The sequence below is a fragment of the Canis aureus genome, chromosome 24 (genome assembly GCF_053574225.1).
Source record: "Canis aureus isolate CA01 chromosome 24, VMU_Caureus_v.1.0, whole genome shotgun sequence".
In the NCBI taxonomy this organism is placed as follows: domain Eukaryota; kingdom Metazoa; phylum Chordata; class Mammalia; order Carnivora; family Canidae; genus Canis; species Canis aureus.
In genome coordinates this window covers 43,892,407-43,906,767 of record NC_135634.1, presented here as the reverse complement: position 1 = coordinate 43,906,767, position 14,361 = coordinate 43,892,407, and the positions used below count along the sequence as shown (strand labels likewise).

General features: G+C 49.6%; 1 protein-coding gene across 3 annotated transcripts in view; it reads right to left on the bottom strand.

Moving 5' to 3' along the window:
* Positions 1-9,964: 9,964 nt before the first annotated feature.
* The window catches only part of CAB39 (calcium binding protein 39), an 83,872-nt gene continuing 79,475 nt past the window's right edge, over positions 9,965-14,361 (bottom strand). For all 3 annotated transcript variants that reach the window (XM_077869179.1, XM_077869181.1, XM_077869180.1), the window contains exons 8-9: positions 13,133-13,276; positions 9,965-12,532 (exon numbers count right to left, since the gene is read on the bottom strand). In XM_077869179.1, coding sequence (XP_077725305.1) covers positions 12,344-12,532; positions 13,133-13,276 — 333 coding nt within the window. In that variant the 3' untranslated portion in view covers positions 9,965-12,343. The remainder of the gene's footprint in view (positions 12,533-13,132; positions 13,277-14,361) is intronic.

The following is a 14,361-nucleotide window of genomic DNA, read 5'->3' as shown; positions in this document are numbered from 1 at the left end:
ATGGCCCAGGATCCTTTGGAATTTGCCCGACGGAATCTTGGCTCTTCCTCTGCCTCCGTCCGTCTGTGCGGCCGGCCCTGCCATCTGCTTGGGAGAGAGTCTCCTCTAACGTTAAAGGGCAAATTCCCCATAGCTTGGAGGTTTGGTGAGCATTTGTGTGATTGTCTTGCTGTAATTCAGGAAGCACTTGAAATATCTGCTGGTGCTCCTGTCTCTCCCTTTCTCTGTTTTCCTGACATCAGCGAAGCTTTGGAAGCTTAGAGACTTTTACAGACCAGGACACTGATTATTTCCTCTTCTTCAGCTGATTTAGTGTGCATCTGATTTCCTTCAACTGTTTTTGAGGGACTCCCGGGTGACTCAGTGGTTGAGCATCTGCCTTCGGCCCAGGGCGTGATCCTGGGGTTCCAGGATCGAGTCCCGCATCGGGCTCCCCACAGGGAGCCTGCTTCTCCCTCTGCCTGCGTCTCTGCCTTTCTCTCTGTGTCTCTCATGAATAAATAAATTCTAAAAACCTTAAAAAATAATAAAGTGTTTTTGAAATAATGCTTTATGTGAGTGGCATCCATCAGTTTCTTTAGGCGCCGCTTTGATTCGTCTAGAAGTGTCCGTTTTTGCTGTGCTGCTTACACCTGGGCCCCAGCCCCACCATCCAGGCTGTCTCCCCCGCCCCCCGACCCAAGCCCATCACCCAGTTACTCCTCCTTAGCCAGTGGTCCCCTAGAGGCGTGATCGGATTTTTTTCAGAGTTTTTGGAACATTTCACTTTGTTCAGTCTGTTCACTTTACTCTCCCTTCCCTTCTTTGGCTTCTTGTGAAAGCAACTTCGTGCATCCCCAAAGATCATCATCTTCCTCCAAAGCATCTGTAGTATTGTCCAAAGCTCTTCCTTTTTTTCCCCCTTCTGATCTATTTTGAAGGTTGTTCCAGTCGCAGGTACGTGGCCGTGTTTTAATGCATCTTCTAAAGACTGAACGTTTCTTATGATGCTGCCATCAGCTCCACTTGTTCCGAATGTTTAGATTTCCCTTTGATACGTCCTTTTTCTGAAAGACTATTTTAAGTCCAAGAGTTGGTGGTTTCCAGCTCTTTAGTAAAAGTCCCCAGGTTTTCTAAAAAAGACTTTTTTTAAAAGATTTATTACTCTGAGAGAGAGAGAGAGAGAGAGCATGAGCAGGGGAAGGGGCTGAGAGTGAGGGAGAGAGAATCCCAAGCAGACTCCTCACACGGGGCTTGATCTCATGACCCCGAGATCATGACCTAAGCTGAAACCAAGAGTTGGATGCTCAATTGACTGAGCCACCCAGGTGTCCCAAGACTTTCCTTTTTTTTAATACAACCATCTCGGAGTCACAGTAAAATTGCGGGGCAAGTACAGAGATTTCCCATATACCGTCTGCCCCCACTCATGCACCGAATCCCCCACCATCAACATCTCCCACTGGAGTGAGACATTGGTTATAGGTGATAAACCGGCGGTGACGTGTCAATGTCACCCAAAGCCCATGGTTTACACCAGCCTTCACTCCTGCTGTTGTACATTCTATGGGTTTGGGCAAATGTATAATGACTCATATCCATCATTTTTCTTTTCACTCCCCTAAAAATCTTGGTCATTTTAATAGGAGTGCAGTGGCATCAAAACTGCCATTTGAATTTGTATTTCTCTGATGATATGCAACGTAGGGCATCTTTTCATGCGCTTCTTTGCCATCGGAATGTCTTCTTTGATGAGGTGTCTGTTAATAAGATCTTTGAGCCGGTTTTGAATTGGGCTTTTTTTCGACTTAAAGAGTTCTGTGTATATTTTGGATAATAGTATTTTGTCAGATGTGTCTTCTGCGAATTCTTTCTCCTAGGCTGTGGCTTGCTGCTTGTTCTCTGGAGAATGTCTTTTGCGAGCAGAAGTCTTTGCTTTTAATGAAGTCCTGCTTATCATTCGTGTCTTCTGTGAGTTATGCCTCTGGTTGTATCGAAAAGGTCATCCCCATATCCAAGGTCACTTCTCCTATGTTATTCTCTGGGAAGTTTCATAAATCTTGCTTTTTTACAGTTGAGTCTAGATCCCATTCGAGGACATTTTGGTGAAGGGGGAAGGTCTGTGTTTAGATCCTGGAAGAGCCCCAGAATCCAGTCACCACGCGAGTGGTTGGGATTATCCACCTTCCTTCTATCGACCATCCTTATATTGACCATCCTCTACCCTATTTTCTCCGCCCAACTCAGAGGAGGGAATTTCTGGGCCGAGGGAAGTGTTCTTGTGTTTGGGGCACTTCCGGACTCCAGTCTGTCCCACGAGCCCTCTCGACTTTCCAAGATCTGCCTGATTTCCCCTTGTCCTTGCAAAGTCTCTCCATCCGTGGCAGGAGTGCCCTGACCCAGACCAGCAGCACCTCAGGGTTCCAGAGGCTGCCTCAGTTCACCCCCCAGAGCCTCAGTCCTCAGCCCCCAGGCTCCCGCGTGCCCCCCAGCCTGCACCTAGCATCTCCCCGAGTTGGGGAGGAACACCCAACTGCTGTCCCAGAAGCACCTCGCATGCTGTCCCAGGCTCCAGGGGGCCTCAGTTGTCGGTGTCCCCTCCGCGAGGCCCCCACACAGGCCACTGAGCGCAAACTGGGCTCCAGGAGCACCTCAACCTCCAAGCCGGGAGGCACCTGTGCTCCTGCCTTGTCTGCCCGCATTTAGGAGGGACGCAGAGATCCCTGTCCCATGGGAGGCTTCCCCTGGCCAGACTCAGACACCCCGGGGCAGCTCGTGAATGTGCCCCCCTTGCCTGGTCCCTGGGCGGTAACGGGCCACGGGCAGAGGCCCCCTGGGAAGGTCCGATGAGAGGGTGGGCGCCCACCTGTCCTCCGCCAGACCTGGGCCATCTTTAAGGACATCCCCGCCTGTACCTGCTCCCGGGGTTTGGTTGCTTGGCTCTGGGACCCAGGAAACCTCAGTTTCCCAGCCAGGGATGGGCGGCCTCCTCCCTCTTCAGCCCCTGTGGGTCCTCTTCTTTCGGTCCATCACTGAGTGGCAGCCCTGATGGTGTTTTGTGGACATTCGTCCCCGAGATGCTTCCCTGCCATCTGCTGGGAAACTGTCAGATTACATAGACAAGCCGGAATGGACAGGAATGTGACAGTGCCCCGGGAGGGGTGTCCTGGGCTCCCTCGGCCTGGCTCCAGTGAGGCCGGACCCCTGACCTCCCTGATGGCCTGGGGGGTGGGCAGGGACAGACCCAGAAACATAAGGTGTGATAGGCAGGAGAGGGATGGACAACAAACTGGGAGCCCAGCTCAGACCCACAGCCTCTCTGGGGGCCGCGCGGCTCAGGATCCCACCTCTGGGTGCTGGGTCCAGGCCTGACGCAGTCCCCTGGTCCCCAGGCTGGTCCACACCACATGCCCCCCACCGGTCTCTCTGGTGGCCATGGCCATGGTGGGTGGCCTCAAGGAGCTCTCTGAGGCCTGGCATCACAGCCACACTGCCCGGGCCCCCTGCCCACCCTCATCCCGGGGAGGCCCCTCCACCCCACACCCCAGCGCTTGCCTGGGGCTGCTCCTTATTCTTTGCGTGGAAGCCGGAAAACCTGGGCCGAGTCTGAGCCCCTGCAGCCCACGTCACCTGCCCACTCTGGCTTCCAGGTGTGGCCTCGGCCACAGCACCTCTGAGGAGAGTGAGTGCCCGGCCCACAGCCGCCCCTCTCGTGCGTTTCATGTAAACAGTTGATCAGAGCGGGTGGGGTTCTGAGACCCCTTTGCCACCGTCCCTTGTGTCACTGAACCGCCATGAGTTTGCTCGTTGGTGAGTCACAGGTAGAAACGACAGCAGGCAGGGCTGTCACACAGAGGAAACTTGATTTGCAGGGAATGAAATGATTGAGGGGAGTCATTTCCAAAGCTGGGCCTCCCCAGCAAGAGCGAATGGGATTATTTAGGGTTAGGGTGACGCTTCAGAAAAGGGGAGTCTGGGGCAGCCCGGGTGGCTCAGCGGTTTTAGCGCAGACTTTGGCCCAGGGCGTGATCCTGGAGACCTGGGACCGAGTCCCACGTCGGGCTCCCTGCACGGGGCCTGCTTCTCCCTCTGCCTGTGTCTCTGCCTCTCTCTCTCTCTCTGTGTCTCTCGTGAATAAATAAATAAATAAATAAATAAAATCTTAAAAAAAAAAGTAGAAAAGGAGAGCCTGGTCCTTGTATATAGAAGCAGGTGTAAGGTCATACACGCGCCTTAGGCAAACTGGCCTATCTGCACCTTGTCTTCATATAAACGAGCCTCATGCTCCTCCTCGGGTGGGGATTTCAGTACTATAATGAGGTAAAGGTGACTGGGTCACCCCCTGGGTCCTTGCTCCGGCCTGTTTGCGCAGGCATCGTCAATTGGGGGGTGGGGGGGAGGTGAGCACCACCTGCTCTGGGTGGTCTGGGCCCACAAGCTCTTTTTTTTTTTTTTTAAGATTCTAAAATTTATTTATGAGAGCCACACACAGAGACAGAGGCAGAGACACAGGCCGAGGGAGAAGCAGGCCCCATGCAGGGAGCCCGACGTGGGACTCGATCCCCGGTCTCCAGGATCACACCCTGGGCCGAAGGCGGCGCTAAACCCCCGGGCTGCCCCCACCCCCCACGAGCTCTTCTGGGCAGTTATTGCTTGCTGGGTAGTTCGGTCCCGTCTGGTGACGCGATGCCCACCAGGGTTTGGCCTGAGTTTAGAGATTAGTGGGAAAGAAGAGCTCGAGGAACAATGTGGGATAAAGGCTGATGGGTGCAAACGAGCAGGTGAGCAGTAAAGGCTGGGTGTTGGGATCTAGCTGGTGACGGTCGGGCCTCAATGATCTGCTTATTGATGATTTTTGGAGGAAGACCAGGCAATTGGAAGAGGGTGTAGGGCTTCGGACTAAAGAAAAGAGATCCTGCCTGTGGGGTCCACTTCTGGCTCTGCTCCCTACTGCCGTGTGGCCTTGGCCAAGTGGCTTACCCTCTCGGTGCCTCCGTTTCCTCATCTGTAAAGTCGGGATCCTAGAAGACCTATCCATCTGGGTGTCATGAGGATCGAGTTAACCCTTGTAGAGCACTCGGTAATCACTCAGTCAATATTCTGAGGATGGTTGGCCATTAACCAAGAACCTTGAAAGAATGGGGATCTGTTGACTTGGACGCTTTAGGAGGACTTAGGTGGAGAAGGTCGGCAAACGTTTACCTGCCAGTTACCGCAAAATGTCCATTAAATCAATACTGACTCCGTATCGCATCCTTACACCACTGAATTTCTAAGTCTGTCTCCTAAGAGGGGGAGAGAGCTTTCTTAGGATTTTTAGAAGGCTTGTCATAATTGTTCCAAGGATGTTGGATTTGCAACCCTGAGACCAACACATTTCAAAGCAGAACAGAATTTGCCCCGGATGGGATGGGAGGAGGGGGTGGGAGGTGAGGCACAAACTCAGGATGGTTTTTGCCTTAGGGGAGCAGAGCCGAGGTGGGGGGCCCTGGCGGGCGGGCCCCCGTGTGTTCGGGCACGGACCTGGTACCCCCGGGATTGCCGCTGGACATCCACGCTGCGGTGGAGAGCGGACTCCGGAGCAGTGCTGTGCATGTGGCCCAGTCCCCCCCAGACATGTGGTGCTTCGCCTGGGGTTCAGCAGGATCTGCACTTGGGCATATAACATCCCTTTTTGGGTCATTTATTTTTGCTTCCACCCCATTTTATTTTATTTTTTAAAATATTTTATTTATTTATTCATGAGAGACACACAGAGAGAGAGGCAGAGACACAGGCAGAGGGAGAAGCAGGCTCCATGCCAGGAGCCCGACGTGGGACTCGATCCCGGGTCTCCAGGATCAGGCCCTGGGCCCAAGGCAGCGCCAAACCGCTGAGCCACCCAGGCGTCCCCCATTTTATAACGTCCACCCCATTTTATAACGAAACATTTCACATGGGAAGAAAATTCTACAAGGGAAGTTTATAGGGGAAAGTGGACACAATGGGGAGAAGAGACAGATCTCTCATGCAGAAAATCTCCAACTAATCCATGTAGACCCTTGCTACTTGCTCCCAAGGAAGCGGAGCCTGATCCCCCCTCCCGGAGTGGGGGCTGACATGGTGACTTCTTCCGAGGACAGACTCGAGAGAGCAGCTTCACAGAGAAACCCGACCACGCCGTCTCCGCCAGGTGACCAAGGTCAACGGCAAGGGATAAGTCGTGGGGCTGCGTGCGCCCTGATAAATGCGGCGAGGATGGCACTCTACCTGGGCCGTCTCCCACCCCAAACCCCACAGTCTCATTCTAATCAGGAAAAAACATCCGACACGTCGCACCTGCGGGAGATCTTACAAGATGCCCATCGTGGCAAACAAGGGGAGTCTGAGAGGTTGCACCACCAGGAGGAGCCGAAGGAGACACGATGACCAAAACACGTCACGTAGGGTCCTGGGTGAGATCGGGCCACAGGGGAAGGACATTAAGGAAAAACTAAGGAAATCAGAGGACAGCATGGACTTTAAATAGTAATAAAACTTTCGAGTATTAAAATGACACCTCGATATCGGTCCGTGACTGATGACCAGTATACCGTGGTAATCTACGATGTAATAGGATGGAAACTCTCTTTGCCATCTTTGCATTTTTTTTCTGTAAATCTAAAATTCTAAACAATAAAGCTGTTTCAAAACAAAACAACCATATACCCACCCCCTAAATTCTATCCTTCATACTTGACTGTCCCTATCACACGCGACATCTGTATCTTGCATCTGTCCCTGCCCCTCTGGCACTTTGTTTACCTCTAGTCATTGCCCGCCCTGTGGGTGGTTTTTTTTTTTTTTTTTTTTTTTTTTTTTGGTTTTTGTGTGTTTTGCTCCGAAGGGCACTCGGGAGGCGGGACTGGTGGGCACTCAGCACCGCGGGGTGTCCGGGGGCCTGTGTCCTCCCGGAGGCCCGGCTCCCGGCTCAGCTGCTGTTGGAAACCAGGAGCTCTACTGCCACCCGGTGGATCTTTTGAAAAATCTAGTTGCGCGCAGGGTGGGGGGAGCCGGAGGAGGCCCTGCAGGCAGGGGGCCCCTCTGCGGGAGCAGCTCTGAGCCCAGCTGCGTCGCACCCTAGGCCCGGGGCTGATTTTTAGCTAAACCCAGACACTTGCTAACTCGGGCCCCAGTTCCCAACTGTGCAGTCATTTCGTAGGGTTATGCATACCACACTTTTCAAGATTTTATTTATTTATTCATGAGAGACACAGAGAGAGGCAGAGACACGGGCAGAGGGGGACGCAGGCTCCCTGCAGGGAGCCCGATGTGTGGACCCCAGGATCACACCCTGGGCCCAAGGCAGGCGCTCACCCTCTGAGCCACCCAGGTGCCCCTTTACTACACTTTTCAAAAAAGTCCTTGTGGGAGGGACACAGAGCATGAGGGGATTGGGAGTTTTCGTCTCGCTAGTACTTTTGACGACCATGAAGAGTGATTTGGAGCAGCAGCGGGGCCTGCCCACCTGTTTTTGAAAGAGAAGTGTCTGGAGGCTTCAGCTGACTGGGGTCTGGGGCCTGGGGTCCTGCCGGACGGCAGGCCTGGGGCTGCAGCCTGTCCCCGGCCATGGGTACCTGGGGTCGGGCCTTGACACACACGCCGTGGCCACAGCCTCCCCTAAGTCCTGAGGCGGGAGGGACGGAAGGCAGGCGGCTCTGCTTGGCTTCGCAGGCCCCACGCGTGACATGACTGACGACAGGGGAAGGAGAAGGAACAAAAGGAGCGAGTCTTAATTCGGGTTTCTCCGGAAGCAGAGCCTGGGAGCAGGTTCCAATGCTAGTCACCATCTGGGCCTTGACCCCAGGAAGCCCTGGAGGGAAAGAATCAGGAAAGATGTGCCATGAAGCCATGAGCATTGTGCTTTTGGGGCTCACTCCTCCTGGGAAGCACCTGTCCCTGCTGAGGTCCGGGTGAGGAGGCTGGGGTGAGGGCTGCTTCTGGGGACATTAACGGCCACCCTTCTGGTGCCCTGGGCCACAGTCGACAGCTTCTAGAGGGCAGGAGTGGGTGCTAAGGAGGTGGCCTGGACACCGCTAGGTCTTCTTAGTGTGTTCGTGTTGGGGGTTGGCACCCAATCCCACTCTACGCCCCTGGGGAGAGGGCCCAGGTGGGGCAGCCTGAGGGCCGGGGAGAGCACAGGAGCCCACGGAGATTCAGTTGAGCAAGAGAAGGTACTACTTGGGTTAGGAGAAGGGTCCACACGAGCGGACCCTCACGGCCTTCTCCACACAGGTGAGACTTTATAAAGTGGGGAGATGCAAATGTCTCTCAACATTGAGAGGGAGTATGCGGGGGTGGGGGGCACCCACCAGGGAGGAAGGAGAGGGAGCCAGCGTCCTTGTCTGGAAGCTTCCCCGAGGCTGGCCCTGAGGCTCCTCCTGTAGCCTTGACCAGCACCCCTGCTGAATCTCCACCCAATGGAAGACCCAGGTCCTGAAAAACACCACAGGACCACGCTATTTCCACAGAACACCAAGCACTTAGGGGATAAAAACCTATTAGCAAGGGGCTAAAGCTCATCTTGTGAGGAATGTTGAAAAACATGAACCTTCCCCCCAAATCTCTGGCGTCTGTGTTCCTGGGTATGACCTAGAAAAGAGCATTTCATTGATTACAGAGGACATGACCTCCTGCTCAGAACCCTGGTGGCCACTGTACTCGGCGACCAGGCCGTCGGGGCCTGTGCTCCACCTTCTGGTTGTCAAGTTCCCACCCGACGATCACACAGGCCACCGGACATCGGTGGGGCCTTAGAGGTCAGCGGGGACAAGCACGCCAAGGCCTCCTGCCAGCTGTGGAGCCACAGGTCGGCCTCGCTTCGGTTAGCGTGCGCCCCGGCAGGGACAGGTCTCCGTGACAGGGCTTGGAGGTCTGTGTCCCTGTTAGCCGTGTCCTGGGTCCTCAGGGCCTGGTGGGGGCAGGCGGAAGCTGATGACAAATGACACGTGTTCAGACGGCTCCTGAGGGACGGCTTCCCGTGGGGGTGGCTTCTGGGAGGCAGCCGAGAGGGCTCTGAGGGCGGAGTGTGGGGCGTCTAACCGGGTCCTTCACACCTTCTAGAACAGGATGGTCCGAGAGGGTATCGGGCTCCGAAAGCTGCTGTAAAGGACACTCGTGGCCGGTGGGGAGAACATTCCTTGGAAACCGAGCGGCAGCTGAGGCCAGTGTTGGGGGGGGGCTACTCCCTCATCACCTCAGAGAGCCTCCAGTCTCCTGAACGAACAAGCCTGGAGCCCGCAGCAGCTCTTCTGGTCACCGCCTTCTTGGGGTCCTTACGAATTCTAGAGAGAAAGAGCAACACGTTACCCCCAGGGGCCCGAGACCCCGTCTTTCCTGCCGGGGGAAGGTGGCCCCGTGGATGCGGGGTAGGGAGAGGCCCCTCGGCGCGGCCACTTCTTCCTGTGTGATCGGAGGAAGGGCAAAGTCACAGGTCCTGACCTTAGGGGACCCTGTCATCTTTGGAGATGAGGGACTCAGCTACCCAGAAGAGATAAGCAGAAGGTCGTTTGCGTCACGTGCTTCGGCAGGAAGGCGCCGCCCCCGAGCCATCGCCCCATTTACAGACCAAGGTGGAGGGGAGGACAGACGGTCGCTCGGGCGCTCCCGTGGCCATCTCGCCGTCACTGTAACCGAGCCCGACTTATAACCCTCCTGCCCGGGGATCCACTTTTATCCTCGTACGTTCCCAATAGGTCAACAGGGACGTGGGCGGAGGATCCGCTCCCCAAATGCCAAGGTCTAAAAAAGCCATCACACGAGGTGCGACAGTGCTGACCCATGAGAGGCAGGGCCAGGGAGCATAAGGGGAAGTCGCATTTGACACCAAAAATAAGACCCCGAATAGGAAGAAAGACTTGGCAGAGGTGTGCGTGCGGTTTCCGGTTAGGTTGTGGCACGATTTGTGCCGGGGCTGCTCGCAGACACACAGATGCAACTACCTGTGAGACACCATAAACACGGACAATGCTGTTTCTCCAAAATTTTATTTTAATTTAAATTACAGGGCCAGCCAGATATTCTGATAAGAAATTTGTTTCCTCAGGAGAAAGGAAATGCTTTCATGGCATTGTTAACAATTGTATACATCTCCACCTTTTTTATTTTTAAGGGTTAAAAATCACATTGAGTAACTGTAACTGACTTATGTAAAATTAAACCTTTATAACACAAAAAGAAACCACTTCCAGTATTACAGTTTTGGTAATATGAATATATTAAATGATAACTTCAAATGCAACTTTTCAACTTTGAATGTTTTCACATTTTTGTTGAAAAAAGAAAACAAAACGAGTCTTAACTCTGCCCAGATCCCAGTGCAACAGCAGCGTGTGGGTTTTGACAGGCTGCACCCTCACTGCCTTCCACACGGAGGCGCTAGTGCTGCGAAGCCAACGCCCCAGTGGAAGCCTAGTTAGGTTCTAGTTTCAAGTTCGAAGAACGAGCCTGGCAAGGAAACCTTTTGTCCACTTGGTGAAACTAATGTTTTCACGCTAAACCCAGACATGGAGCACTAGACCACGAGAACCAGAAGGCTGCATCACGGTCAAGTCCGCTGCTCCCTTCCTAAACATCTTGGATATTTTCACTTTGAGGAGCTTGGATCGCTTTCTGTACTTCCGATAGAAACATGTCAATTATTCTACACAGATTTTGGAAAAGACAGCCTCAGAAAAACCAATTGTAATGTAGACTGCCTTTTTAGTGAGATGGAATACAAACACAGCTATGTTTTCTGGAGCTATTTTCCCCACTGGTATTCCTAGGAGGTCTGGAAACCTCACGCTTGAAACATCCACTGGGAGTCTCATTTTGCTGGCTGATAATTCAATTAGTGAGAGAGGCTAGCAAAGAGTAATTATATAAATTTCTTAATCAGCTACAGCCATGCTGAATTTGAACTGGCAAACTCTGATTTGTTAAGTTGTTAGTTGTGATCTTTGTATCACTAAGATGAACAGAGACCATTCTAGTAACTTTACACAGATATGTTCTAGGAGACGTTGTTCTGCTGTGGTCACAGTAACAAAAAGTGGTGCAAAATCAGTTACTTCATAAATACTGATCATTTGCAGCATTAAGGAACAGGACATTAAAAAAAATAAATTTCCCCATAGGACACCTAGGACTAGGGACTCTTCTTTTCCTAAGAGAAGCCAAAGTTTTAATTATTCAGTTTCACAACTATTGTACTGGATTACTTAGTCTAAGAAGGAAAAGGTGCTCTACAGAGGCTTCCCCCACACACGGAGAATCAGCAGTAATTTAGCATAATCGGGATCATCCATATCTGGCAAAACTCACAACTCATTTAAATGAATAAGGCCAACATTGCGCAGGAATACGTAGCCGGACTGGCGGCTCCCCAGTAGGTAACTGAATACAAAGGATTGGTTTCCATTTTTTCTTTTAATGCTGTGATACTTAAATGTTAAATCAGCATTTTCATGTGATCGGAAGTATTTCAATTACATATGAGCATTCATTTTTTTTTTGCAAAAACTCAATATTAGGTAATAGTTACATACTAATACAGTAACATTCCTCTGCTGTACAAATTAAATCATTTAAAAGAAATGAGCATTCTAAGAATTATATACAAAAGAAACCTGTAAGCATTGTTGAAATGAAATGCAAGGTGTCACTGTTAGCTCTACTGGTTTAAAATACCTTCCAAAAAGTAAAATTAACAAATACCCTTCAACATATCCAGGTTTACAAGTCTCAAGAAAATCAAATGTCAAAAAATTCTAGAAAGCTGTGAAAAGCATATATACATTTTTCCTTATGACCTTATGAAGCTTCACACCTTTGAGAAGTTGCTATCAATTTATTTGCACGTCAACTTTATCCACCCAAAAAGCTCATATCTTGGATACAGTTGCCCTCTGATTCCAAATACAGCTCTGCTCCATCTTCCTTTAGCGAAGGCGGATAACCTTCCCATGAATCCACGCTTGGATCTTTAACAGAAATCAATGCAAACACGCAGGCTTAATCTGATAACAGCAATCCCCTTCTTCCCTAAACCACACCACCATCTACACATCTGCCTTCAGGAACCTAGCCACGTTCAGAACTCCTACAGCGAACAGAGTCCTTGAACTCTGAAATGACACAAAGATCAAGAGAAAGTCCACGTGAGCTCTAGTGTGCAAGAAAGCAGCAGCTACGTTCTCCAACTCGGACTAAAAAAAAAAAAAAACAAAAAAGGTAAAATGAAAAACCGTTCACTTAACAGCAGGATAGCAGTAAAGTTCCTCATGAACCGCTAAGAGCGCCTGATGCTGAATAGCTAACAGCAAATGCTGAATTTGGATTTAATATTTTAGATGTTGATTGGAAATTAGGCTTCTTGCTGAGCTGGTCTCTTCAAATCCCTGATCTGTTTCACTAAATAGGTCTTCTCATCGTTAAATTGTTCATCCTCGGTCCTGTCATTCTGGAACTTGCTGAGGAACTCTATAAGTTTGGTCTGGTTCTTGAGGAGGATGTCTAGGATGGGCTGCGTCTTGTTGGGGTTGGCTACAAACACCTGTGTAGAGAGAAACTGGTGTGAGTCACAGGGGAAGGACAAGTGCCCAGCGATGGCCCCGCAGTCAGCAGAGCTGCCTGCCGCCCGTTCACCTCACGGTCCAGAGGCTTCGGCTTTGGAAGACCTCGTTTTATAAGATGGGTGTATGGTGGGGAGGATTTTATGTTTTGGCACAAGAAGGACTGACGCATTCATTCATGCTCTGAAATTCAGTAGCTGGTATTAAATATAAACTGATTTTAGAAGAAAATGGCCAGATATTATTTCTGGGTACAAAAAGTTAGAATGGATTGTAAGTATTGAAACCTCCAAGAAAAGCAGTAAGAAATGGATTGATTACCCTTTACTTTGTGATTAATAATATTCTATGCCAAAGATAAATGACACTCCTCTCTAATATATAATTTTTCTGTCCCCAGCCCAGATTGATACACCATTTCTGGGTCTATTTTTGTTTCAATGTTATACTGCACAAATATAAACATTGACTGAATTGTATCACTTAGATCACCAAAATGAGGTGAATATTCCAGTAACTGGTAAATGAAAGGAGATTAACAATTCTAGAGGAAAATATTGTTTATGGTTCTAGTACTCTACCTTAAAAACGTGGAAGGCCTCAAACTGGATGTTACGACTCTTGTCTCGTAGGAGATTCATCATTAATTTGAGGTTCTCTGGTTTACTGATGTATTTTGTCATAATTGTGAAGTTGTGTCTATCTAAGAGTAGTTCACCGAGAAGCTGAGAAGACATTTAAACAATTAACTCTTACATTATCATCAAGATTTCAAGTAAAATCAGAGTTTAAAAAAATAGTTCACTTTACAATCACCACTGTCAAACACAGAATATTAGTAGGCATTCAAAAGACTGATGAGCTGAGCGGAAACTATGACCTAACGTTACCGAGTGCCCCCTACTGGCCACTTAAACACACAGCCTTTCTTGCGGGGGTAAACCTACCGAGTGTCCAGTACTGCTCTCTGGTCTTGACACATTTCAAGGCACATTCGGCCCAGAATCTGAAACTGTCAGAGCCTACTCTTTAAAATATGCATTTACATTATCTCGTTAAAAAAAAACAAAAAACAAACAAAAAAACCCAGCAAAGAAAATGGTCAGAAGTTGGTAATTCTTTTTTTTTTTTGAAGTTGATAATTCTTGTTTAAATATAAATCTTAATTAAAAAGTGATTTATCTGGACTTCCCAGGACAGAGGGTTCCAGGTCCAAAGCTTCCATACACTTATCCTTAAGCAACATGTCATCATATTAAATCAAGAATAACCTGAGGTGCAGGAGAACAAACCTATTCTACTTAGGATTTATAAAGAAATTATAGAAAGAATGCAAAGGGTAAGCTCAGGCTTCACATTAATCTGAATCACGAAATATACAACTTTCAAGGTAAGAAGCAACAAGTATTTACTCTTATGAAGACTCAAAAGTTATTATTCAGTATGTGAAAGTTATAGCTTTACTGGTGTTCATGTTCTATCATAGAAACCAAAGACATACCAAACATGGCTCATCTGGTTATCTGGAGAAGGATAATTGGTAACTCAAAAAATTTCTTTAGATATAAAAATAAAAGTCTGAGGTTTTGAACAGGGAATTCACATTTGCTGGTAAAATAAATATAGGGTGAATAAATGCCAATGTAGCTACAAAAAGGGAAGTACAAATTAAAATCCATTTTTAAAGGACTACTGGTCCTTAAAATTGCTCCATGCATTCATGAGGTATTATGAAACTGTAGGAGCCGAAGCCTAGCTTCATGTCCACGACTAAGGTCTTGCAAACGGCAGTCTTTTTTTTTTTTTTTAA